The 27288-nt window shown below is 47.6% G+C and overlaps 6 protein-coding genes across 6 annotated transcripts; 4 read left to right on the forward strand and 2 right to left on the reverse strand.

The window, feature by feature from the left end:
• Nucleotides 1–932: 932 nt before the first annotated feature.
• On the reverse strand, nucleotides 933–2317 carry H6S33_010056 (uncharacterized protein; the record flags this gene model as incomplete). Its single annotated transcript, XM_044841399.1, has 2 exons — nucleotides 933–1656; nucleotides 1737–2317. 2 exons carry the CDS (start codon nucleotides 2315–2317, stop codon nucleotides 933–935), a joined length of 1305 nt encoding a protein of 434 aa, XP_044697199.1.
• Nucleotides 2318–3387: 1070 nt separating this feature from the next.
• Nucleotides 3388–3900, reverse strand: H6S33_010057 (uncharacterized protein; the record flags this gene model as incomplete). The annotated part of the gene is made up of 1 exon (XM_044841400.1): nucleotides 3388–3900. One exon carries the CDS (start codon nucleotides 3898–3900, stop codon nucleotides 3388–3390), a length of 513 nt encoding a protein of 170 aa, XP_044697200.1.
• Nucleotides 3901–14296: 10396 nt separating this feature from the next.
• On the forward strand, nucleotides 14297–15369 carry H6S33_010058 (uncharacterized protein; the record flags this gene model as incomplete). Its single annotated transcript, XM_044841401.1, has 9 exons — nucleotides 14297–14370; nucleotides 14464–14476; nucleotides 14553–14660; nucleotides 14740–14775; nucleotides 14828–14833; nucleotides 14887–14995; nucleotides 15074–15184; nucleotides 15243–15269; nucleotides 15338–15369. The coding sequence occupies 9 exons, from the start codon at nucleotides 14297–14299 to the stop codon at nucleotides 15367–15369; spliced, it is 516 nt and encodes a 171-aa protein (XP_044697201.1).
• Nucleotides 15370–15822: 453 nt separating this feature from the next.
• H6S33_010059 (uncharacterized protein) lies at nucleotides 15823–16948 on the forward strand (the record flags this gene model as incomplete). Its single annotated transcript, XM_044841403.1, has 3 exons — nucleotides 15823–16036; nucleotides 16112–16831; nucleotides 16893–16948. The coding sequence occupies 3 exons, from the start codon at nucleotides 15823–15825 to the stop codon at nucleotides 16946–16948; spliced, it is 990 nt and encodes a 329-aa protein (XP_044697202.1).
• A 3714-nt stretch (nucleotides 16949–20662) lies between these two features.
• On the forward strand, nucleotides 20663–20950 carry H6S33_010060 (uncharacterized protein; the record flags this gene model as incomplete). The annotated part of the gene is made up of 1 exon (XM_044841404.1): nucleotides 20663–20950. The coding sequence occupies one exon, from the start codon at nucleotides 20663–20665 to the stop codon at nucleotides 20948–20950; it is 288 nt and encodes a 95-aa protein (XP_044697203.1).
• A 2198-nt stretch (nucleotides 20951–23148) lies between these two features.
• Nucleotides 23149–23802, forward strand: H6S33_010061 (uncharacterized protein; the record flags this gene model as incomplete). Its single annotated transcript, XM_044841405.1, has 2 exons — nucleotides 23149–23701; nucleotides 23744–23802. 2 exons carry the CDS (start codon nucleotides 23149–23151, stop codon nucleotides 23800–23802), a joined length of 612 nt encoding a protein of 203 aa, XP_044697204.1.
• Nucleotides 23803–27288: the final 3486 nt, after the last annotated feature.

Consider the following 27288-nt stretch of genomic DNA (forward strand, 5'->3'; position numbering starts at 1 on the left):
GGGAGTGCTACGGAGCAACGGCCCTAAAACTTCGTGGATTTGACAGCTGTTTGGCGAGATGAAGCCGTTGCGACTCTTGCATATCAGGGAGAATACATGTAGGTTCGCTGGACACAAGAGAACATCCGGCAAGTACATCATCATCACCCTGATCTTGTAGTTCAGAAAGACATACGAACCATCAGCCTCCGCACTGCACTGTAGGCTACATGCATTCAATGCAACCCCTGCGAACAGTCAAGGTTAAAACAATGGTCCTCAGGGCCTTTATCAGACACCCCATCCAGTTCGGCATTGCTGGTCAATTTGCACTGGCCTGTGGTTTTATAGCTCGAGACACGAAACAAGACCAACCCGACTTGAATTATCAATCAATCAGACCATTGCAACCCGACTGCCACACGCCCGGTAACTTATCCCCGCCGACTAGCCGTAATATATAATAAAGAGTAAGGGAAATCCCCCCCCTTTTCCATCTCATCTCAGATTCCCCGATTCCCTGTTTTCTTGACCTTTTCTCGCCCCTTAGCCCCAGAGCACACTGCACTGGTCGTCTCATGTGTCTGTCTACTCACGCTTACTACGACGACGATGATGGTGGTGATTGCTAACTACAAGACAGGGAGGAAATCTAGGCCTATATTCTTTGTGCCCACTACTGTGCTATCTAATCCACGACCAGGCTTCGGGGCGTGTTCCCATCAGTCTTGCACCGGTTTGATTGCTTGCCCGATAGATCTTCTTTACCGATTGTTCTCAACTGAGATCAGGGCCATCAGCCTGCCAATTGTCGGTAGGAATGCCAGCTGGTTAATAACCTTCACAGAACTAGAAGAGACGCTTTTTCCAGATTCAAATTCAAATTCAGGAAAACAACTGGCTAATTGATCATACATAGGAACACACACCGCTAAAGATGATGATAATGATGATTACAACTTCGACCCGGCCTCCAACTTTCTAATCGCCTTCCTATAATTCTTCACCAACTCCCTCACCCCCAGATCCAACATCACGTCCTCGCTCCCACCCGGCACCACCGTCCCCGGCACATCCCTATAGATCCTCTCCACCAGCTCACCTCTCCCGCTCCTCGTGAGCCCATTCCCGCCCAGCAGCACCACCGCCGTGCCCGCCGCCTCCGCCAGCACCATCCCCGCACTCGCCTTAACCAGCGCCAACACCCCACCCATATCCTCCTCCCCCTGCCGCATCCTCCACGCCACGCTCTCGACCCACGCCCACTGGCTCTCGACCCTCGCCCCCACCTTCGCCAGCCGGTGCCTCACCACCGCCTGCTCGATCAGCGCCTTCCCGAACGCCTCGCGCGCGAGCACATACTCGAGCGCCGCGCTGACGGCGACGCGGGCCTGCCGCGTGGCCGCGATGGCGATGGACAGCCGCTCGTGGTTGAAGTTGGTCATGATCATCTTCATGCCCTGGCCCTCGGCGCCGATGATGTTCTCGCAGGGCACGCGCACGTCCTCGAGCGTGATGAACGTGGTCCCCGACGTGGCCATCCCCGTCACCGTCAGCTTGCGCGCCGTCACGCCGGGCGACTGCAGCGGGATCAGCAGCAGCGAGAGGCCGCCGGGCCCGGGGCCCCCCGTGCGCACGGCGGTCGTGGCATATGTTGCCCAGATCCCGTTCGTGATCCTACACCACCACCACCACCACCATATCAGCACTCGACACACCAAAAACCAGCCAGTCAGGAGGTTGATATAGAAGCGCACCATTTCTTCTGCCCGTTCACAATATACTCCCTCCCATCCTCACTCTTCACCGCCGTCGCCTCAATCCCCGCCACATCGCTGCCCGCCCCCGGCTCCGTAATCGCAATGCACGCCCTCGCCCTCCCCGTCAGCAAGTCCGGCAGCACACGCTCCTGCAGCTCCCTACTACCATACTTAACGATCGGCGGCACGCCATACGCCATCCCCGTCGTCAGCGACGCGCCCGGCCCCGCCAGCCCGCTGCGCGCCATCTCGTCTGCATGGATCAGGAAATGCATGTAGTCGAACTCCTCGACGGGCAGGCCGCCCAGCAGCGTGTGGATGCCGAGCCGCTTGAGCCAGGCGATGGGCAGCGGGCCCGGCAGCGTCGGGATCAGCATGTGTGCCGCCGAGAAGGTGTCGAAGACCGAGGGCGGCACCTCTTCGGCGCGCTCCCACTCGAGCGCGTGCGCGGTTAGGTTGGCCGTGATGAAGTCGCGGCAGGCTTTCTGCCATTTGAGGTGTGAGGGGGTGTAGTAGGGGTTTGGGGCGCCGGTGAGGTAGGCGGGTTCGGAGAAGGGGAGGGGGACGGGGGTGGTCATGGCTGGCTGGCTGACTGGGTAGCTGGTGGTAGGTATGGTCGGTATGGTGTGGTATGGTGGGGAGTTGGGAGGTAGATATGTAGCTGTGGACAGCTCGGAGCTGGGAGAGCTGGAGCTGGGAGAGAGCTGGCTGGGTGTTTTGTGGAGATGTGGGGAATCCTTGTTGTGCCCAGGGCTGAAGCACAGACGCGTTGCCGAGGATGCATGTGACTGGCTGGCCGGCGGTCTGATAAACAGAGAAACATCTCCAGTCCACAGCTACTAACGGTTACAGAAACACTTTCTCTGGCGATATTCACGCTCACTCTGTGAGAATATGCTGTTGAAAAGCCTCGAGGTTGATGATACTGTGTGTCGAGTGATTGCCTGTGACGCGGATGATCGCCAGCCTGCCGGGTTTGGAGTTCATCGTGTTGGTGGGTGAACCAACCATTTGATACATTATGGACCTGGCGGGGGGAGTAAGATTTTACCACACTCTCAGTCTAACATTTAGCACATACAAAAAGCCGACCCATACGTACAGAGCGCTAGCACATATTTCTAAAAGCTCTCAGTATTCTGAACGGCCCCACTAAAAGGATATCTATAACCTGTAAGATACAGAACCGCATAATGCATATACTAAGTTCTGCCCATTGTAAATACGGTTTACACTGAGCCGATTAAGACCACTATGGTAGAAGCCAGCCCCGAAAGACTAACTTACAAACTCCTATAAAAGAGATATATAACCTGTACCCTCTCTTTTCATACTTAAGGGCTCTATATATAAAGAGAGGCGCTCCCGCTAGGACTAGCACAGTGTGACGAGTGATATTCAGTGATTGAACTTCAAGACTCGGTATGGGATTTATCCTAAGAGTACAATTAATCATCCAAGTGCAGCGTTCAAGGGTCCCTTTGAAGATCTCTTTGCTAAGAAACTAATGAAGGCAAAGAGATAGAGGCGGAAAAGGCCACTCGTGGCATTGAATTGTTAATGATATCTACATGAACCATACTACTCGAGTATAGTTAGAACCTACATAAAAGGCTTACAATCCACACAAACGAGAAGTCATCTCGCCTCAATACTCCCCATTACCCCCAATTACCTCACGCTTCTCTTCCGTCTCCCCCTCCCCCTCACCCCCATCCACCCCCTCCTCCCCAACCGCATACAGCACCATCCTCCCCACCGGCACCGTCTCCCCATCAAACACATACACGCCCCCCACCCTCCACACGCCCCCCACCTCCGCTCTACAAAACCGGTAAATCTGGTTCGCCATCTTCCCCGCATCCATTGAGCGCATGACCGTGTCCTGCGGGCCGCATATGGCCGTATACGCCGTCCCGCTCTTGGTCAGGTCCGTGCAGAAGGGGTCCGACGACTTGTCCTGCACGGCGGGGCGGTAGAGACGTGCGCGGAGGGACTGGATGGCGCTGATGGCCGGGTCGACGCGCGGGGAGGCGGCGGTGGTGGTGCAGAGGACGTAGCCGCGGAGCATGGCGCTGAGGTCGTAGAGGTGTGGGGGTGGGGTGGCGAGTGTGAGGGGGAGAAGGGGGAGAATGGGGAGGAGAAGGCTGAGGAGATTCATCTTTGTTTTTGTTTTTTTGGAGAGCTTTGTGCTGATGTGTGTGGGGTATGTGGAATGAGATGCGGAATGAGGGAAGTCGGAAGATGGAGGGGCTTTGTAGGTATATGTACATGTCCTCGACCTTGTATATAGTAGCTGTCTTCATGATATCTGGCCCCGGACCACTGCCATATATCCATACATGCACAGTACAGTAATGATTCTCGAAATCGAAACCTCAAGTTGATTGCCCATATGCATCTACAGTCGAATCTCCCTATAAGGGCACGGAAATACCGCGATGTCGTACCCTTATAGAGCAGTTACCCTTATAGATATTTCGGGGTTAGGTTTGGCAGAGTAGAATGTTCACTTTTGGGAGTAAAGCGTTCGCGCAACACTGAATTCGGCAGAGTGGGAAGTTCGCGGAACTTCACTTTTGGCGGCTAAACCATCACTCTTTGGTGACGGAACTTTCAGTTTTTGGCAGTGCAACTTTCAATGTTGTTAGCAGAACATTTTTCACTTTTTGAGGGCGAAGTGCCCCAACCTCCACTCAAAAGTTACTCTCTCTATAAGGGTAATACACCAAAAAGTTTGAAAATTTACTAAGGGTACATGTATTCTTATAGCAAGAACATGAGCATTTACCCTTAGTACTACATACTAAAAAAAAGTAGCCTGCGGACCGGGCTCCTTACAAGGCGAGTATTCTTATAGAGGGTGCCCTTATAGCGAGATTCGACTGTATCCAGCTAGCTAGGCAATCCGAGTTTCCGCCATGCATCCCGTCTTACGGTCCGGAGATAAGCACCCAATCCCTAGATGTAGTCTCGATAAACTCAGAAAAACACACCTTTCCCCATAATTCGCATCACAACCCCTCACTCGACCCGCCACCGCTGCAAGGCGGAATCCAACCCACGGGACCCGTGTCCCCAAGCTAGCATGTGGCCCCAGATTAAGATAAGATCCCGCTTACGTGACCTGTTGTCGTGCCCCTGTCTAGAGAATCTGCAGTATAAAAAGGCACCCCTCCCGTCATGCTCAACATGTAGCAATTGCAATCGGTCTCGCGCCCCGCCCCCCCCACCCCCACATCAAGGCGTAGCTACACCCAGTAGTACAGGAAGAAAGAAGGCCACTTGCCGAGTCAGTGGATTCCGAACCTGTTTTTGCTGCTGAACTATACGAATTTGCAAATATGTGGGTGGCCGGTGGTGTTTGGATGATGGAAATGGCGATGGACCGTAGAGAAATGGAGGGGTTGTAGCGATCGATCGACGTTATCCGCCGGCTAGTGTGAGTCTTGGAGATGTATGGGGATTTGACTATGCTCTCTCGCTCTGGGCCTACAATTCAGATCTGTGTAATATATATATATTTGGGCTTTCTTACATGTCTTAGAGACAAAGTAGTTACGTTGTGTCTGGCGGTACGTACAAATGGAGGACATGCCTCTACTGCGGTGCAGCGCCCTTTCCTCCTCTAGAGAAATCAAAGATCAAAATATTAAGCCTCCTAATTTATTTCACTATAAAAAGGAACAAAAGGTACTGCAACGACTTATTAGTTATTATCCATTGAGCGTTACTACCCCCACCCCCGGTTTGAACCCAGGACCTTTGGTATCCTGAGAGCAAACACGCGGTGTCTAACCCGACGAGCAGTCTAACCACTAGACCACTCGCCCATAGTGGATACTGTGCTGGAAGTAATACTTGAGCTTGGCAATGTGCCAAGATGAAGCAGAATCCCTAACCCTTCACATTTTTTTCATTCTAGATCATGATCATAGCAAACTGTTGTCTTGCATCATGTATTATTGCAGAGCACGTCTACCGAAAACTGCGTCATTTAGAACTTTACGTTCTTTATTTCATCGGTATCCCTAAAAGAAAAAGAATATAAACTCGTGAGTGAGTGAGAAGCATTATATCCAGCCAGCAACGATGTAGTCCAACATACGCGAGAAACTAGGCAAGATTTGAAGATGCTTTCTGAGTGAGTGGGTTAAGCTTCGAAGCTTGTCGCGACCGGGACAATATTTCGACGTAGCCTTGCTAAACAGCAGGCCTTTTTGGGATATTTAGTATTCTGAGCTCCGTGAAGAAGGTAAGCCGGGAAACTTTGGTCGTCACACGCCATCACTCGCCGCACTCAACCGGCTCTACGGCACCGGCCGCGACAAACCCGCAGCCACCGCCATTGCATGGTCAAGACCAAAAAAACGATTTATCTTGGTTTTAGGAGCAGAATAATCTCTTTTTTTCACTCAATTTATGTGTCCCCGAACGAATAAACCATCCTAACCGCAGTTTTTAAGATGGTTTAGCAGCATCCGTAATTAGACCTAAGGTGCCCATTTTTGTTTTTCAAACATATCAGTGCCAGCTCGAGACATTGAAATAGGGATAAATTAGAATGACCATCCCGTACGTAGCTCTAGTGATTCTCAAAGATTGGTTACTTTTCTATCTTAGATGCTGGGGGTATGTCTGATAGGTTTGGCGTTAGGGTATTTCGGAGCGCGGTTTTTGTAGGCTTATTAGGACCGGCACCCATAGAGCTCTGTACTACTGATCATGACCCCAAGGCAGAGCAGCGAAAGTTCACGCACAATCCTTGGCATCAGATCTCTTTATATATCGCCCGACTTTCCCTTCCTTCTCTACAACTATATAACTATGGCAGCTCTACCCTCTCCCCTCAAAGGGGGTGCAACAAGTATAGTCGCCACCACCCCCCCCCCCCCAACTGTATTTCCCCTGCTCCGTCTCCCACCCCGCTCGTTGTGGGCCCTCAATGAGGGCTCACAGCAACGCACTTCAATCCTCCCCCGTCTTAAGGGGGGGGGGGGGGGCTAATGTGCGTTAATTCGTTTTTTTGCCTCTTCCGGGCCGTAGGTTTCCCTTGCCCTCTGATCTCCATATGAAGAGCGGGGGGTTTTTTGCGTGAGGTAGTTCTGCGCCCCTCCCCTTCGTATGAAGTGGAGGGGGCTTTTTTCCGTTAATTATAATTCGGTCTGCGCTGCCCCTGGTAGGCCTTGGGTGGAACCGAGGGTCTGAAAGGCGCAGAGGAATTATCTCAACATTTTGTCTTGAATTTTATTAGATAAGAGGAATGTAACACGCAACCTGTGTTGATTTTAGTTGCTTGCGGCGAAAATCCCCCGCGAGTGATGGTGCGTTATATCTTCATGAATTATCACTCGATCCGGCGACACTCCGCGATTGCTCCATCCCAACAGAAGAGGGGTCGCGAACTCATTCTTTCCAAATCTTAGCACCGAATTAGAATTCTAGGTCATATGCTCCACAACCGCGACGTGACTAGAGATCCGTTCATAGATTAGCACTCGACTGACTCGTCCAGGGTGGCCTGCATTTTTCGGTGACAAGATGGGGGGCACATGTAGCCGCCATGTGCCACGAGCCGACCGCAAGGGACACCCGAAACTCCCGCCATATCAAGTCATATTGAAAACGCCACCACGGGTTCTGATACTGGGACTTGGGATGTGGCTCTGCTACCTGGGTCACGTCAGGACTCTTTTGATCGGCTGTCTTCCCCCGCCGGTATATGGAAGCCATGAAGAAAGGTTCACTGTGTATGATACCCGGTTAGAACCCCTCCGAATATCTGAACCTGGATATGCTGTACTCGGTATGACAGACAATACGTACATGTATATCAAGCCATAAACCGACTGGCCATCCGTCCACTTTATCCGGCCGGTCAGCCCAATAAAACCTAGCTCGGTGTAGATAGAATCGACCTGATTAGAGAAAATATGCTCTCGGGTTCAGTCACGTTTATGATAATGGGTAACCTGGAACTGACCTCGATCGACTTGACTTTGTGCTCTGGGATCTGGCGTCGTTTGGAAACATGTGGAAGGCCGGAATCATGGAATCCCGTAGATCGCTGCTAGTGTCCGCTGCTGCATGTCGTGACTACAGATTTACGCGGCACGGGACTTGGCGAACACCTTAAATCAGATGTAAGTACGTAAGAACAACTCCTCAAGCCAAACTTTATCTCTTCCTCCCTTTACCCATCACGAAACACCAACTTCTTGCCTTCATCCCAATTTATGAATGCACTGCAATGGACGGAATGTGCTGAGATAGAACCATAACGAAGTCCGTCCTCGCTATGAGGCTCCAACTATATACCGGGTACGAGAACAGTCCTCCATTTATGTCTGACGAAGTTATCTAACTAGAAGCAGCTATACATGCTAATGATCACATCATATTATACCGATTTGAACATAGATGTTGGTTCGCACGTCCCTCAGTCACCTCTACTTGGCCCATAATGGAGCCTTCACTACCTGTGTGATATCCTCAGAGCCGTCGAGCAGTTTTGTGGGCAGATTTTAGCAGCCCTCATCAATTTCTATATCTCTGAGAAGGGATCATCACTATATATTCCAGGGGCTCTAACTGCCCCTACGTGTAATAGGCATCAGGCCCACCGTGATAAGCCTTAAGGTCAGAGATACCAAACAAATCCGAGATTTCTCAAGTTGATTTGGGCCATCTACTACTATTTACATGGTGATAGATGTCGAACTACCTCGCCTATTATGGCATTATCTAAAGTGGCTTATCCAAGTCTTATCTCGTGGAGTCTCGTCTTCATTGCTGATCTCCACTTCGGATGAGTAAGAACTCGCCAAAATACTTGCATAGGAAATCTTTCCGATAGTCAAGACCATGAATATGTTAATCCCAGGGAACTCTGGTGATTATACAAGTCTTTCCTATTAGAGAAGTTGTAGAAGAGTTTGACTCAGTGGGGCTAACAAGCGACCGAGTGATATTACATGCAATGGAAAATACTAATTACAATCATCCATACCAACCTTTTACTGATGATACCCGATTGGCAAGAAGCCAAAATCAAATTCGAAACTATATATAAATTGAGTCAAGACAGGGGTACACGTCGCGTCGGGTCGCCATCGGAAGAATATCCATTTTCTAGATTCTGGATTAAAAGTACAGAAGTCTCCGTCGATTTATCCAAAGTGTTCGGTAGATGATATCGTTAATATCGTACATGCTTGGTTGGGGAGACTTCTTATCTCCTGTGTGAGTTATTAATTTTACTCTGTACAGTTCCATAAAGCAACACCATGTTGTGCTTTTGGCTTTGCATGAATACAAAATATACTTACATACTATGACAAAAATAGGGTTATCTAATGGTGTTTTGAATTGGTTGATATAGAACCCGACCGAGATGCCAACGTGATTACTCACCTTACAATATACACACGTTGATTATCTTCAATCAAGCACATGAGTCACCTGCACATACGTACATCCCGGGTCCTGAGCACTTATCCTGGTTAATTCGGTCATACGTCTTCCAACATAACGGCTCCTTTTTTTTCTTTACCTGAAAACACACATTCCAAATCGAATTTCTGAGTAAGCTTGGTTTGGATTATAATCAAATTACTTCCTTCTTAACGCACTATAGAAATAAGATTATCATAACAGTACTAGCTATGGTTGTGGATCCCTTCGCAGCCCTGTAACCACATACCTAGTGTAGGAAAATAGGCAGAAGTATGGAAATATATTAACTGGGAAAACCTTCACTATTATCTAAATGGACCCTTACCACATCTTATCAACTTCCACTCTCAAGGTTCGATGAGGTCTTTTTTCTACCAATTATATGCGGCGAACCTACAATCAACAAGGCGCAGGTTGCAAGATCATCGACACGGTCTTTGGAGGCCCGTAAACCAATAGAGTAATGATTAACAATTTGACAAAAGGCTCCTAAGCCCAAAAATTACCCAAAGATGGAGTCAGGACATAATGTGAAGCGCAGCCCAGTAGTTGGAATGTTGAATAAATAATAATGGAATAATGGATAATCCTCAGGTATGTTGATCATGGGGGCAATGCTTCCGCAGCCACTATTTTTTTCTCGATTTTACATGAGAATCGAGTGATGGCTGATGAAAAGTGGTTATGAATAACCTGCATATGGAAGGAATGCGTCAAATCCTCGGCTATAAAATAGAAAGCGACGGGAAAGTTACCACACTCAGTCAAGTCAACCTTTTTAGTATCCGTAGTTCTATGTGAAATTACAGTTATCAGATGACCAAGATAAGACTCATATTTTCAGTCCAGCTGGCAAGGCAATCACGACTATATGATGAATATGTGCTCTAAATGCAATGCAACTCAGCTATCCGCGTGGTTCCGGATCTTCAAACGTCACGCACGTGTCCGACGATGATGCTATCCACAAGATGTTTCCCTTGGTAAACATCTATTCAAGAATTCGAAGCGGGGTATGTATGTACAAACATCGCCGCAGTGACAATAACTCACACAACTGTTACTGAATATCTTGAGGGACTAGTTAATTACTCTGCTTGGCGGCCTTTAGCTCCGAAATCTTTATTTTTGACCAGGATTATATATACTAATTGTTAAAGTTAATAACCGAGCTCGATAATATAAAGCACCCCCATGTTGTAATAAGCCTGCTAAGTTACACCCATATCACTCAGTCCCATGCATGACATCCGTTACATGTACCACTGCACAACGGTACCAACGTGTAACTACATGTAACATGTAGACAGCGTGTACGGTCGTACAGGAAGCAGCGCCAGACTTAAGCGTATGTATCTGCTGGATAGGCACTCTTGGTACTCTACAAGTAGACTACCACAACTATTTTAAGAACTAAAAGTACCTAGGATAGGTGCCCTACTTGGCTCAATCCCAACAACCATCAACCGTCCAATTAAAACAACATACATACATGTACGATTGCATCAAGCGCACGCCTTGTTCCGTCCGAACTTATCGCTTATGTTTTTCACATATCGCCATGGTAACGTAGTAAGTTTTTCCAGTCAATCACACCGTGGTCTAGAGTATTCACCAAACCAAATTTAAGGTTTCTGTTAATTCTAATATAAGACGTAGTAAGAATTTCACTGAGGGGGGATTGGGTGAAAACAAGGAACATATATGATCGGTAGAACAAATACAAGATCTGAGATGCCGTGCTTCCGAACTTGACTGTTGTGCACAACAGGAGCAAGAACAACACAGTTTAAGGCACCCCGTGATGTACGAGAATCACAAAAGCCTGATGGGGGTCAGCCCAGCCTTGAGAAATAAGTACATACACAGACAACCCCGCACGAATTATTGGTCGTCGCCGGTATTCGTCTGAGTTGATGCCGTTTAAAGGAAATCATAGCGGCGATTTGGTATACATAGCCCTTCTTTTCTTGAGGCTGAAATCGGTTCGCGTCAATCAAATACCTATATATACCTACTTTATACCTACCTACACAAGTAGAGTGCTGTGTCCCTCGATGATGGGCAGCCAATCAATCTGTGCATATGACAGCACAACGCAATATTTGCGGATTTGGAAGGTGAAATTGAATTGCGGGGCAACATCATAAAGTCGATTTATAGTTATTTTACCGACTGCTCTATAAGATCAGGTACATGTTTATGTCTTTGTTTATTTATTTATTTTCCACGCCTAGGGCCTATACTGAGACTCGGATAAGCTTTTTAAAACGTTGTCATGAGAAAATATGCAACGCAGTGCATGTCTTATCTTTCAGAAGCGCAAATGTAGTTGGTTGAACAGTGGAAGAGTCTATTGAGTGACGGTGAGGCCGAGAGTGTGATGTTTGTGGGGTACTGAGGTACCGAGGTTACATCTTGGCGAGGTGTGACTTCCTATCGTCAACCTGAAGATAAGATGTATGTAACATCTTTCTAAAACCCCAACCCCCCCGTGATTAGTCAACTAAACATAGTGTGACCAAAACACGGGAGAAAAAACTTACGACGTATGTTTGGCCAAGTTATCTAGGCTTAATATATATTGGGAACCGAAAGAAATACGAAAAAGGCCTTGGCTAACTTATTGCCATCTTAGCTAGTACATGTATCGTACGGGCAGATGGAACTGATACGATTGTATTGGTGCTAAACCGCAGCACCCTTACAAATGCCACTCAGTGATATGCCTAAAGCACCGACTGCTACTGAACAATAGGAGATTTGGCCTTCGCGTTTTCTGATGGGTTTAATTAAATCCTTATATATGAGCCGTGAAATGGAACCCATTAACCCTGCACATACACGTACTCTACCTGAATGCCAGCAGGGAATCAATCAGAGTCATACATAAATCGAGGGAAGGATACTCTCCGCAGTATGTTCCTCGAATATGGTCTAACCACTAGCAAGTCAAGTCAGGTTGTATTTGAAAGAACATTCCCATTGTGATCTGAAATAAATCCATAGATTCCTAATTCTCACTCATATCCTCACCAACAGGGTAATTCATCACTAAGTACATGTAGGTAAATACAAAGTATCTCATGTCGCCAAGACTACCTGAGGGGAGTGCATGATATGATCCTACATCATCATATATCACGCGGCTATGCATGTTTCTGGAATATTTTTCTGAGAAAAAAACAGCCTCTCGGGAGGAATGATCCTAGGAAGGGAGGAAAGGAGCTAGCATCCTGGTAACTTATAGGGTCAACAACAACTTTGAAATTTCCCGGGGAACGACGAGGAAGACCCCACGTTGCACCATCCCAACCCCAACCCCAATAATTAATTTAGGGGGTTAACGGGATATTGGTAAAGTCTATTATAACATTATAACACGAAGGGTTTGTGCCTACCTTGCTAAACGGAAGGGAATTAGAGGGAAGCGAGAAATTTTAAAATTTAAAAGTCACGTCAGTACACGACTTATCTATCATTGCCCTGTGGGTAATAATTAGGCATGGATCCGTATGTTTATGTACTCTACCGGTACTGTACCACCTAGCCTGGTATGCACTCCTGTGTCCTTCACTGAAGAGCCTCTTACACCGTCTTTCTCGAATTGTTATGCATGCTTAATCTAATCTTTATGGAGGTTTGAATATACATGTATCTTGGACAACAATAAAAATTTCAAGAGCATGAGGCTGGGTAATTAACCCCTACCCTGAGGCTCCCGGGTAAACTATATCCGCGCTGACCCTCGAATAACTAAAACGTAGTGGTCTGTGCAGTCCTTCGTCTTCGTTACTACTTAAGTCTAAATTCCAGGGCTGGTGACTCAGAGATTCCTGTGTAACTATTAGATCTCCTCCCTTGTCCACTCATTCAACCTTGTTACATACCTTAATTTTGATGAAATCGCTCTCGTGATGATATTAACCATAAACACGTAGATTGGATCCGACTATCGACTTTATTTAGTCGTATTTAGTCATCGAGTGGGTTTGGGTAAACTCATCTTACACGCATGAGGATTGTTTCCAGCGGCATTGCAGGTCAAACTCTCTATGTACGGCTCTAACAGTCCTCTGTTGATTCGTTCTGCTTCGAGGAGGAATCGAAAGCGGGTGCAACATTTCCGATGCCCTAAGCTTTTTAGGCAACGTATCTTGGCCCTTGGCCTTCCTATTTATGTAATTCAGCCCTGATTTTGAACCAAGGAATCGAATTCTTGGCTGCATAGTCTAAATCGGGCTTCTGAATGTTGCACAACAAAGGCTGTTTTAGCGATAAACAAATAACATCCCCTGCAAATGATACCGATGGAGGAGAGGGAAGATGGACAACGCAGACATGAGAAAAACTGGCCGACTTGATTAGGATACGATAGTGATAGCGACACACCGCGACCTTCCCAGTTAGGAGATTGGAGGGAGGCATTTCCTCTCTGCATCTGGAAATCAATGCAACTGAAAGAAGGTTCTGAAGCGATGCCATGCGCTTTGAAAACGTTATGCCATGACAATACTTCCCGCCAATAGGACTTACACTCACCCAACACGATACTATGCTTGTACGCACTCTAAAGTATCTACCTACCTACTCTATGTATCAGCCAAAACTAGAAATCTCGGATCGTTCGGCACAAAGTAAGTTGTCGATGCTATGCTATGTTATCTACTCTACTATGATCGACTTCAGATTGACTTAATTTTACGGTTAAATCTTTAAAATCACACGATACGTACTAACTGTACTCTAATATAGTACCTGAATTCTACCTAGTGACAATATGAGCGTGTGAGGCAAAGCAACAACCTAGCTAGGTAGAGTACGAGAGTGGAACACCAAGTGCATAACCAGCCAGCTGGCTAGTGAGGCTGAATTCATGAGAAGTCACCGTAGCATGTATCTCGGTGGTTGTGGTTTTGTCTCTCGCTCTTTGACGTGTTAGGGTGAAGTCGAGTTATTCTCACACAGTAGACGCTGGAGTAGAGCGTTTGCAGCTAGGGGAGATCTATTACGCCTCCGACGTAAGGGGGTACTGGTTCAGAACTTCAAGTACCTAAGTACCTAAAGGCGGAATATCTAGAGTAAGACCAGCACAACAGTCAATGTGTACTAGGTCAAAGGTCGGTCGGTTCAAGTCGGCTTGCTCTACGTCAATCTCCGTGCGTATTTTGGTGAGGTAAGATCCTGGAGGAGTTCACTCTTCCCCCCATTCGGAAGCCACCCGAAAATGACGATATGCCTACAAGTTAGTTGATTAGAAACCGCGCAGCAGCAACACGCCAGTACGCATTTGTTATTAGGAATCCTCGCGCGTTTTTTTAGTTTCGGCAAACAATTAAAATAGGATATCATTCTCAGTCGTCTCGTCTCGGACCGAGTCAGATAGATGTTGTTACTTACACATCCAAGACTTCAATTCTCAAAAAGGAACCATGCCAAGAAGATACCGTTTTTTTTTTTGGCCCTGTAAGTGCGCAAGGCAATTTGGACCCTTTTCCTCCTAAATTTATCACCACGCAGCAGAGACAAACTGACAGACTGACAGGCAGATCCTGTGAAACTTGAGCAGTCTTTGGCGCATGTACGGTACTGTCTCTCAGCCAGTACAACTCACGACCACAGCTGAGGTACAGAGGGAGGTAAAGCAGCGTACTCTAGCTATAGGTAGATGCAGTTGGTAAAATAGTGGAAGAGTCTGAAAGGATCGAACTTGAGATCAATTTTCCTAGAGCACGACGGCTCCCATTGGGCTGGGTGTCGATTAACATCGAACGAACGTGGCACTGGGTTCGGAAGCTCGCGTATGTGGAATCCCGTATCTGACCCACGATCCCTCAAAACCTTGTTAATGCTTGCTGCCCTAGGAAGGGTTGTCTAAGGTTGTGTCTCTACTCAGACAGAGTCAGTTGCCCTACCTGTCTGTCTGGTATGCACATCAGTCAGTTTGATATTGCTCCCGCACTACCTGCCGCAAGGTACTCTACTTATGGGTGGGTGGGGCGAGTAATCCATACACAAATACTACATCCATATCCATGATCCATGTAGATACCTACATGGTACTACGATTGTTTGGTATGTATGCCAAGTCTCTGTCTACCTTTTTTTTGCACTACAACATAACTTACACCTCTACTGTGCAGTCGTGCTACAAGGTCCCAAAGTACAGTCATAACACTTTTCTTGTGGTCGTTTCTTTTCTTTTCTTTCTTCCTTCGTCCTGCCGCGGGTAAAGCTGAAGTAGCTAACCTTTTGGGCCCGGCTAGGTTTTTCTTTAGACATATGCAAGTTGTGATTGGATCCAAGGACTTGACCGATACGATAAACTCGATCACAGTGCCCCAAATGTTGTCGATAGGGAGCCTTTTCCTAGAAAGGAATGATGATTATCTATCGAAGCTGATGGGAGGACTCGTACAGTACAAGGCGGATCAAGGCCAAGAACCAGTCACAGGTTAGGTCGATTAATGGATTTAGATTTCATGATTTGATCTCACCGACCTCCTCCGACACGATAGTAGTTGGAGTTGTATAAAGTACCTGGCACAACCCCGATATTTTCTATCCGACATCCAGCACATTACTCTCGTTCTAGAGCAACAGTATCTGATCAGTTCTAACAACCACAATGCCTTCTTTCACCTCATCAAAGTTCCTTCTCCTCGGCGCGGCCGTTCTTGGGCTTGCAAATGCCAGTGCGCTGCCTGCCAACATCTTTGGTAGACAGTCGACTACTCCGGATGGAACCTGTGGTGCCACCAATGGTGGTTACAAGTGTGCTACCGATTCCTACAAGTGCTGTTCGCAGTATGGATGGTGCGGTGATGGCACTGAATACTGTGGTATGTACATCTACTCACTGCCATCAATTGAGTCGAGTATGGTTTTTAGAACAATTTATTAACTATCAACTACAGGAACTGGCTGCCAGAGTGCCTACGGAAGCTGTAGTGGAGGGTCTACCCCCACTTCCACTACCAGCGCAGGTGGTTCTACTCCTACCGATGGAGGCAGCACAGGCGGCCGCACAAAAGTTGGAAGCGTTCCATATGGCAGCTTTATCTACAGCTGCAACACACCCAATACAGTGGCCCTCACCTTTGACGACGGTCCATTCATCTACACCTCAAGACTCCTCGACATCCTCTCAAGCAACGGCGTAAAGGCGACCTTCTTTGTCAACGGCCAGAACTGGGGTGAACCAATTACCACTGCTACTAACCAGGCTCTCCTCGTGAGAATGAACAACGAGGGCCATCAGATTGGATCCCACACCTGGTCCCACCCGTACTTGTCTACGCTCTCTGATGCCGATGTTACCTCGCAGATGACCATGGTCGAGAGTGCGGTCTCCAGTGCGATTGGAAAATACCCAACTTACATGCGCCCTCCTTACTTTGATTGTGGTAGTGCCTGCCTAAATGTCATGAACAACTTGGGCTATCACGTCATCCATGCCAACGTTGATCCTCAGGACTATGCTCACACCGCCGACATCCAGACAGCCTTTAACTCCTATGCTGGCGCCGTCCAGGCCGGTGGCAGTTACATCGTATTGAACCACGATGTACACCAGACCACCGTCGAAGGCTTGGTGCAGAACGAGATTGATAATGCAAAGGCCAAAGGATTGACATGTGAGTTATCATTACTACTGTCTATGTTGCGGACGCGATTGCTAATGGTATTGTGTTTTAGTTGCGACTGTTGGAGAGTGCCTTGGCGACCCTGCTGCGAACTGGTACAGAAATTAAGTCAATAATCTTTTGCGATGAATAGTAATGCATAATACTTATCATGTTGTTGTTGTGGAGGTTGATGGGGGGACATGACCGGGTTGGTTGGTTGGGCTGGGTTGGTTACATTGGTTACATTGGTTACATTGGTTACAAAATGGGACATTTGGACATTTGGACATGGGTTAATTCCTCGGAAACACATCTAAATAATTAGAAACACAAATATAATTTTTCCTTTATCTACCATCAGCATTACCACCGCTACCATTATTGCCCTTGTGATTTGGACTCGACAGGACGGCGGAGCGTGAATGATCGCATCGTGTGCTCGAAACGAAAGGGGAGAAAAAAGGAAAAGAAAAACCACTACGAGAATAAAGTTTACCTGGATAGCTGGCTTGCCCCTCGTACTACACGAGCAGAGATACAATTGTCCCTGAATGTCGAGAGTGTCGCGGTGGCTCCACCTAGAGTCTCACACCGCAGCATTCATTCCCGGCTTCTGCTCCTTCGTCCATAGCTTTGTGATCATGATGCTAATCACGATTCTGCATTTAAGGTTCCCATCTTTATGATTTTTTTGCACTTTTTTTCCGACTCTTCATGTGGTATCTACAGCCTCGTCCGTCCCCTACCTATCTATCTCACCCACCCCCGAGGCCCCGAGATCTCACCCTCCACCCTATCTACATCCTCTTTAAACCTCCTGCTGATCGAGGCCGCCCATATCGCAGCAGATCCAATCAATCATGAGGTTGGGAATCATCGAAAGCGAAAGAGAACCCGCGCCCGCGCGCGCGCGCGCGGCGAAACCTCCACCTCCGCCCCCTCTCCCTGATCATGATCATAAAAACATATAATTAATCAATAAATAAATAAAAAAACAAAAAAGAAGAAGAAAACGAAAAAAAGAAAGAAAACAGCTGCAGTTCCCAGAAAAGTAAACATCCGTCCGCAACACACATTATTCCTCATCTCGCATGATTCATCCACACATCTACAGGAACACTTCCCCATTTGCTCCGTCCTCCCTTTTATTCTCTCTCTCCCCCCCCCCCCCCCCCCTTCGAAATTCGAACCCTTTTTTTTCCCTTTTTCTATTTCATTTCCACTCCTCTGTAACCATGCACCCCTCATTGACCACCTCCCTTACTTGCGCCCGCGCAGCAATAGCAGCCTCAATGAAAAAAAAAACCAGGGTGTTTGTGGGTTCCCTTCGCGAGCTCGTCTCACTCGCTTGGTCATTCGGCCAGCTCAGGTCTGATCTTGTGTAGCGTACCTGCGTTGATTGCTGGAGCTGCTGACTGTCTGAGATCCAATCACTAATCACCGTGGAGCGAATGATGAGCGTGGTCACGTGATGGTTGTAAAAGTTGTATTGTTTCGATCATTGACACCCCACCCCCACCATAATAGAAACACGGGAAGGTTCCAGTGTGTGGCTTGCTTGCATACAGGTATGGTGCGCACACTCTTAAAGGTGATGGGGTGGCATACGGAAGATACAGAAGTGGAACAATTGTGGCTGCAATATGGCCTCATGGGCCAATAAGAGGGCCCATTTCTAGCCTTCTGCTGCATCACTGCCATGGCCTGATCAGGTTTGCTTCTTTAAGGGTATAAATGGGTATAATACTGTTCCACTTTGTTTAGTCTTGGCGCTTTTTACATACTAAAATACCGAATTTCAAGCTTGAATAACTTTTTAACCAGGAGAGATATCAAAAATCTGGTTGGTAAAGTTCTTCTTCATCACTAGTACTTCAATTTTACCAACCGGATTTTTCATAATTTGTTTCGTTGGAAAGTTATTCAACCTCGACCTCGCCCCAATTTTTTGACTACCTTTATGATTGGGCGCACCATATTTTGCTTTTTCGGTGTCTTGGCAATTGGGGGATGGGGCTATAAAAAGGAGCGGCTAAGGTAGGGGCAGAATGAATGGAATTGTTTTTTGTTTTTTTTCACTACTTCTGTTCATGTAGATCGCGGGAGCTGTGTGGATAGGTGAATGTTAAGGTTTTTGGTACTCGAGCAATGTGTGTGGATGAGTGTATATATGTGGTGTGTACTGTGCGGATATTAGATGGCTGGGATTTCGGGCTGAGCTGGAAAGCTGGGTTTGGGGGAGTGCGGCCGGGGAAGCGTGAAAGTGAATTTTTCTAATCCACTTCTATGGTGATCTCGAAAAATTTGGGAGCTCACATCATATGTGTGAATGCGTTTTTGGAAAGACTTTTTTTCACTTTGCTGTTAATTTCTCACTCTGGGTTCTGGTGCTGTTCGTCTCTTATTTCGTTTTTCTTTTTTTTGCTCTTTTGAACCGCAGCTACATGTACCTAGGCGGGCGCAGAGCGACAGGAACCAAAAGCGTGAGCATGAGCATGAGATGAGCTAGACCTGACTGAATGAAACTGATTGCTTCGCTTTCTCCGTGGGCCACAAAGGCTTTTTTTTATGTTTTTTTATTTCACTTTTGTGGTTATTCTTATAATGTAAAAACACCCTTTTTCTCTCCTCTTCAGCTGCACTGCTCATGTCTTGGGCCCGAGTGAGGATTTTTGATTCGATGACGTGCTGATGGCAATGGTAAGCTCCGGACGAAAAGGAAAAAGAGCACACGTCAAATAGCTGCACTTACATAAAAAGGGCGAACTTTCTTTCCAATGCAGTGCAGGTAAGAGTATGTAGGTAAAGTAAGAGTAGGTACAGTTGTTGTTGTTGTTGTGATCTACAGGACCATCGAGAAAGCTACTTGTTCGCTTGCTGTAGGCCAATGACGATGCGTTCAGTGGCCCGCCCGTTGGAGGAGCTGGTAGGTGATGGAAGCCGCCCCCGACTGCTCTCGTCTCATGAAGCAGTCTTGTGCGACGGATCTGCGGTTGCTCAGAGACAAGACAAATAACCTGTTTGGAGACCTAAGACAACCTCCCCACGTGTGTCTTAAGCTTTTTAGGGATGGAGGCAGGACCATGGCTGGCGGGGATCGTCATTTGGAGCGGTGGAAGCAGTGGGTCAGCGGGGAGGTGCAGTGCAGTGTGAGTGGGTGAGAGAGAGAGAGACATGCATGCTGTGACCTGAGGGATGATGATGATGGAGGTCAGTCGTGTGATGGAGTGCAGTTCGTAGGTGAGAAGAAGATATGTGCACTCACCATCATCGTATCATGGTATCTAGTATCACGACATCTATCAGATGGCCATTGAGTAAGGCGGAGAGTCAGCGTGAGAATGAGGATGGCCTTGATTTCGTGCCTTCCGTTCCAACTCTAAAAACTTTAATCAGTACGGAAATGGCCGAAGCCAGCTGTGCATATCTCGGAAGTGTCTGTCTCTATCATAAGTTACACCTCTACTTACTACTTACAAGTTACATACTCTACTTACTATTCCAAATTACACCTACACGATATGCAAAAGCACTCCTCGTACCTGTCAAGCTGTCCAGGGTAGTAAAGGCGCCGAAACATCGCGGCACGCAAATTAAATACCTGTACCTACATGACATACGAGCAGGTACTCCTCTGAGTTTGAGCTGTATGCTCCTCAATTAAAAAAAAGTCTCCGTATTAATTAATTAGTACCTACATACCGTCTGCACACAACATTTGTCACTCCGTTTACCTACTCTCCAAACGAACGAACCGAACCATCCACCTCGTACCGTACCGTACCGTACCGTACCGTACCATGCCTGTGCTTCTGTGCTTCTGTGCTTCTACGGCATAGAATGTCCCAATCCGGGCAGGCCCCGCCAAGCCTCCCCCACCTCCGTCCCGGGGACGTCGGAACCGATAGCTTAGTTCGTGGTGGCTGGCGGTCTTACTCAGTTTGTTGTGTTGGTGCTGCCGCCGCGCCAAAGCGAACCGAGGGCGAGGCGTGGAAGTGGCTTGATATCCGAATCACCGAGGCCGATGCCCAGAGCGGAAAATTCAAGACGTTATGGACGGATCGTGTCGTTGTCTGTTCTGTTGTCGTGAAACAGGAGAAGGACGGAGGGTTCGTGTTGTGCCGGTGAGGTGCTTGGGCGTTTACTAACCCCGATGGTTGTAGTGGATGTCTCAATGCTTCACGATGTCGTTTTCGGGTTCCGGATTCTTGGTGTTTTTGCTCTAGAGCTGTCCGAGTGTAGAGGTGGTAGGTGTTGAGGTACATACACGAGGTACATACATGTAGTCATTCTCAGACTTTGAAGAAGTATACAAAACACTCTAGGCAATACTAGTGTGTACATGTCGGTACATGAAGACTAAGTGTAAGTAGAGAGTGCACATACACCAATATGATGTATTCACAAGACCAAAGTGTAATGTATATATACGCACAAACGCGTATCCTATCTCATCACGGTATCTGTCACACCGTCACGTTAACCCAATAATACTCAGGGTTAGGTGTGGTGTCTGATAATATTTAGGTTTTGTAGTCACATGGTATCACTCGTTTACTGAATTCAGGCATCCCACCGCGCTGTGCTGTGGCTAAAAGCTAGGTGGCTAGTAGAATCTGCCTTGCATGTCATTCCATGACGACAAAAGAACACTACAGGATAAAAATGTTACTGTAAATACCCGTAGATAATTCTAGATGAATTGATGATTCATTATTTACGAGGGCCTAGGGTATACTACATGCATATATATTAAAATTTCGCGGATGTCATCAGTACAACTGGGTGAGTAGGTACATGTATCAAAGCCCGACCCCCCCCCCCCCCCCCCCTTCTAAGGCCTCCACTCACAACTTACAAAAGATATCTCTTCGTTTTCGATATCCGACTTGTGATGGGTTCGTGTTTGGCCAGTTGCATTGAATACACAACGGTTTATTGAACGCCTGAATATGCACTCTAGAGTGTCTTCAACCTCTTTCTCGTGTCATATCAAGTTTGGTGCGAGGACGGGAGCCTTAAAGTCGATATCAATGATATCGTGCTTGAACCTCGATCTCTCATATTGATTTTCACCATCAACAGCCGGCAGGACTGAGCGCCTGATCTTAGATCGCTAGCGGGGAAACTCGTCTCCTCGCAATTGGAAAACGTTTCCGTATAGGACTTGCTGAGGCTGCATAAAACCCCAAACATGAAGGGGTAATCACATTACCAAACTTTCTCCCTCCGGTTTGGTCCGGAAACGTTATTTGGAAGAAAACCTTAATAATCACAATCGTGTCAGCAATATACGCAGATGCAATTACGCAATCATCATCTTCAAAAGGGAGTACACATATTTACGGACGGGTACATACATATTGTAAGTACCTGCCATACATGTATCTTTGCGCAAAGAATCTCATCATGGCGAAATTTCTCGCTTAGGTAAGGACGAGAATAGTTCTCGCTTCGATAACGAGGGGATATCGATATCGATAAAATCCTGCGCGTCAAAAAAATTCTCTCTCAGAACCAAGATTGTACCTACGAATCTTTGCTGCAGAATCATCTTTCTTTCTCGCACGTTCCAGGCACCCTCTCTGGCTGCAATCGGAAAGACACGTTATCAACCCTGGTTCGGCAAGCGAAAGGATATTAAGTCTTGGCGCAAATATCTGTAAACGATCATTGGCATGAGAACGTTTGATGCTTTCCCTCAACGAAAGAGAGAACAAACCTACGACACGTATTAGCGGGATATCCTATAGATTCATATTAATCCTTACCTTGGATGATCTAATTGCTGGCAAATATAACGAGGAGCGGTCCCAGCTCCACATTGCTCTGCCCCATCATGTTTGCGAGTTGGGCTTCTGTAACCATATCAACATCCAATATCGCGAGAACACAAGACGCAACTCTGACTTCACCGTCATACAGCCCTTTCTCCAGGCCTCAACACCCGTCATGCGATACCTATTCAGGCATCCCACCATACACACTAAACCCAACCCTGCATTCCTGCTTACTTATCCACAACCCCCCTCTCCAGAGGTCCCCACAATTCAGGCATCCATCGCATGTCCAATCAGAACAACGGGCCCTTTTTTTCTCTTTTCCCCCACGGTCGATCGCTCGTAAGAAATCTCGTTATATAAAGCAACGGATTAATTGATAGAGCTCTGATCCGGGAGAGACCGAGAGCTGGGCCAGTGTAAGAGAAGAAGAGAAATTACGAAGAAAAACAGATTATACATTACGAGGTTTTTAGCTTCTTATCCCTCCGAATAAGTTCCAATTCCTGAAACAAGCCAGGTCACGACGAAAGCGAGAACTTCAGAATGGCCGGCCGCGGTCAACAGTACCTTCTAAAAGCGCCAGGCGTCGACCCGGCCTGGTATATCCCATGGGTCCAAATTGCTCCAGGCCCCAACTGGAACGTTGCAAAGCCCAGGACGTATAAAATTCCCTACTGGGTAGACGCAACCAAGACTGTACTGCCGTTATGGATGTTTGACGCCGACGGCGGCCTTCTCGATAATTTAGAGTGGGACGATTGGGGCCAAGGGTACACAGCGGACCCATATGAGGTTTCATGGACCGACGGACCAGGATCTGGAGGTGGAGGCGGGCGAGGTGGTGGCGGTGGCGGCGGTAGAGGAGGAGGTGGCGGATGGGGCGGTTTTGATAGAGGAGGCGGTGGTAGAGGAGGTGGAGGAGAGTATAGAGGTAGAGGCGGTGATCGAGGTGGCGGCGATCGAGGTGGCGGTGGTTATAGAGGCGGCGGTGGAGATCGAGGCAGAGCTGAATACCGAGTTGGAGGTGATCGGGGTGGAAGAGGGGGCGGCGATAGAGGCGGTGGAGATAGAGGAGGTAGAGGAGGTGGTGACAGAGGTAGAGGGGGTGGTGACAGAGGTAGAGGAGGCGGTGACAGAGGTGGCCGTGGAGGAGGAGGCGGGGGCGGCAGAGGCGGCAGAGGCCGTGGTGCTCAGTGAAAAGATATTGAGCCAATTGGTAGAGTTATTTTGCAACTTTACGAAAGGTATTCCGACTACTGCTTGAAACTTATTTATCCAGCCAGAATCTTTCCTTTGTAAGACGGGCTGCATACAATCAATGAATTATCATTCCTTTGTAAGACGACATTAGTGTACGTACTGGACGGTTTTCTTTATGAAAGGGGGAGAAAAGGGGGAGAAAAAAAGTATTTATGTAATTACTTGCAGACAAAAAAGCATCTCATTTGTAATCATTTTGGCTCAATTATTGCTGTGTGGCTCTCTACTATTATTACTCTTACTAGCACTATGTTAGCTATCGCTAGTTACTGATTGGCGCTTATCAGTAGGGCAAGGGCAAGGGCCATTAAGTTAGCATGTCAATTGAATCATTGCCGATCAGATAAGTATGATTACACACCGCTCTTTTTGCTTACTCCAGCCACTTTCGGCAGACTACGTAGAGTAGACTTACATCACGTGCACAGAACCGGATGCAGTCTTTCGGAATCACTCTCTCGCAACTGCTCGAGTTGAACCTTGCTCGTGGGGGCCAAAAGAGTGGCCAGGCTAGTGGGTCACTGTGGCTTTGGTGATAGCCCCCCCGAAAAGGATTGCCTTTGGAGGATAAGATGGGACCTGATCAACAGTTAGCTGGCTACATGTATGTATATGATTCGGGTTGGGGAAGAGGTGCGCACTACGGGTTCTGACCTTGGGTCAAGCCTAGGGGGGCTTTCCAGCAAAGGGCATAATCACGGCGTATCACTCGTGTCGGGTACACCTTGTGTGTGATTCCAGTGATGAAAAGGACGATACAATAGGCTTGAGAGGAGCAGTATCGAGGAGTGGTAAGAACTGAGTCGCTTGTTGATAGATGAGGGATGCTTGAAGGTACATGTAGCGCCATGTAGTCGCCAAACATGACGTCTGCTGGTGTGGATGCATCGGGCCGGGCCGGGCCAGGCTTCGTGTCATGCGAGAGGCCATAAATGTGTTCTGATCCACCCAGGAGACTACCTGGGCCATGGACCAAACCCACCTGAAACGGGAAGAAATAAGGGAGGGTAACAAAAGTGATTTTGCGCTGAGCTCGAGTGTATCATACGTCTTGCATTTAATTTTGTGTGTATAAGAATCGCAGCCTTATTCCACAACTACATGTATGTAGTTCGATCTAATCTAAAAGCCCTCTCGCCATGTAAGTATTCATCGCATATTCTCATCCTCTTCTCCCACCCCTTGGCTTATGAAGCTTGATGTCTTCTTATGATGATGGTGTAATAGCTAGTCTCGTACTCACCCCATAGGAGGGCTCGCTACTCGCCGTAGGAAGGGCTGTGAACAAGTTTGGGAGTGTACGTGCAAGTACAAGTACTTATCGGCTCAAGTCTTCAGCACCTCATGTCCTTCTCTAGTGTGCTTCTCTTTTCCGGACATCTCCACGAAGTATTCTCTCTTGCCCCCCTCTCCTAGCCCTCGGAAACTATCACTTTCTTCTCTTCGCTGTTACTCTATGTATACGTATGTAGCTATATCCTTCTTAGCTTCTGAGTGCATACCGAGGATCCTAGGGGCTGGTAATCCTTTAAAAATTACCCACCCCTCCTCAACCACCACCGACCGCTCGACCATCGACCGACCAGATCGCCAGAACCCTTGGAGTCCCGCTATATCTTCTTCTCATTTAGTCGTCTTTCTCATGGATACTTAGAGAAACTTACTTAGTGTGGTTGAGGAGACAAGTCCGCCCGAGGCCCTCGACGAGCAGCTACCACAACGAGTTGAGTTGGCTCGAGAGCCTTCAGATGCTCTAATTTGGAAGCTCGAGATATGTAGGAATTATTCCCCCGCATAGCACAGCTTGGAAAACCCGTATATGGCACCTGGGCTTAACGAATTAACCAACCAATCATGTAGAGACCGAACCCTAACCCTAAGAATAATCACCCTAACCCTAATAAGAGGCCACCTTGAACCTTCGAGCCCTTTCAAGTCGAGTCGAGTAGGAGGAATTAGGTGCCATATGAGCCTTTTATAGTCCTGCTCATCTTGAGCGAATTCGTGGTGCTATATTCACTGCCTCTCATTGCAATCGTGTACTGAGATTTGGGATGCATATGAGATCGACAAAAACGAGCTCCCTATCTTTATTAAAAGCCTAGAAATTAGAGAATGTACTTTACTATCGTAGCTTAAGATTCGTGGTAGATACTGGTATTCCGGAGCTCAACCTATCGATTTCCTCGGCGGGCGTGGTTTGGTCCGGGCTTCTCGGACTTCTGATAGAACAAACAATACGTCAGCCTAAGAAAGTCTATAAGGCTATGATGGGTAGGAATCGTGTGGTATCATACCCACTACCCGAGTAGAGGCAATCTTTAGGGAGATCATGGGTAGGTCTTAAGCTGCCACCAGGCGACTTGTACATACCAGCCGGGGAAAAATATTCTTTTCCGGTTGTTGGTAATGTGGCTAATGTACCGGTGGTAAACAGGCAGAAGCCTAAAAAATGCAGATTATTCGTGGGAGCACGCCTTTTGAATTCAAGTAAAGAACTTGATGACCTTCGTTGATATCTGCCGTCTAGTTTTGGTTGATGTGCCAATGGTTGGCGGATTGAAGCTTCCTGTGAGCCGAATTAGATCGGTATACAGCCATCGTACCGTAGTAATACTGTGTAGACCGTAGAAATATTTTCCTCACGCCGCATGCGGTGCTGATCGATTAGTCCCGCGGTTTTTTTTTTTTTCCTTTTGGTACTGTGTTATTCAACTCCTAGGGATTATGGGGCAGTCGGATAACAGGGCTCGTGGTATGGAATTATGACTTTGATTAATCCGATGGCCGCTAGTTTTCTGAGCGGAGTATTTATTTCGAGGGGTGTCTGCATATTGCAGTATTTTATTGGATAGTTTGTATACCTGTATCGGATCGAGACTTCCGTTGCTGTGCTGGTGATGCACCCAGGGTTGTGATCTCGTCCGCGAGGGTTTCCGATCATTCCCTCTCACTCGTTGATTTCAGCAGCGGGAACGCCAAGACCAAAGTTACCTTAGGGCAGAGCGGCGAAACTCGAATATAAACTGTTCTAAGTCGTCATCTACCTCCTCCCCAACAGGGGAGGTTGGAGATATTTCTCTCCCTTTCTGCCCCTCTTTCCTTTGTCCTCTCCCTCCTCCTCTCCTCCATTGTGGGGATAGAAGGGAGGTGAGTGACCCCCCTCCTCCCCCTCCTCCCCCCCTCTAGGGGATGGAAGGAGTGGGGTGAGGACTGTAAGTCGGCCTCTGCCTCTCTTCTTGTGCACAAGAAGAGAGGTGGGGCCGATTTGCGTTAAGTCGTTTTGTTCGCTTGCCCTCCCTCCTTCGTATGAAGGAGGGGGGGCTTTTTTGCGTTAGATAGGTTTGTGCTTGCCCTCTCTCCTTCATATGAAGGAGGGAGGGCTTTTTTACGTTAACACGTTTTGCTTCTTCCGGGCTTTGG

This window comes from Morchella sextelata, assembly GCF_020137385.1.
Source record: "Morchella sextelata strain SCLS chromosome Unknown scls_4, whole genome shotgun sequence".
NCBI classification, from domain to species: Eukaryota; Fungi; Ascomycota; class Pezizomycetes; order Pezizales; family Morchellaceae; genus Morchella; species Morchella sextelata.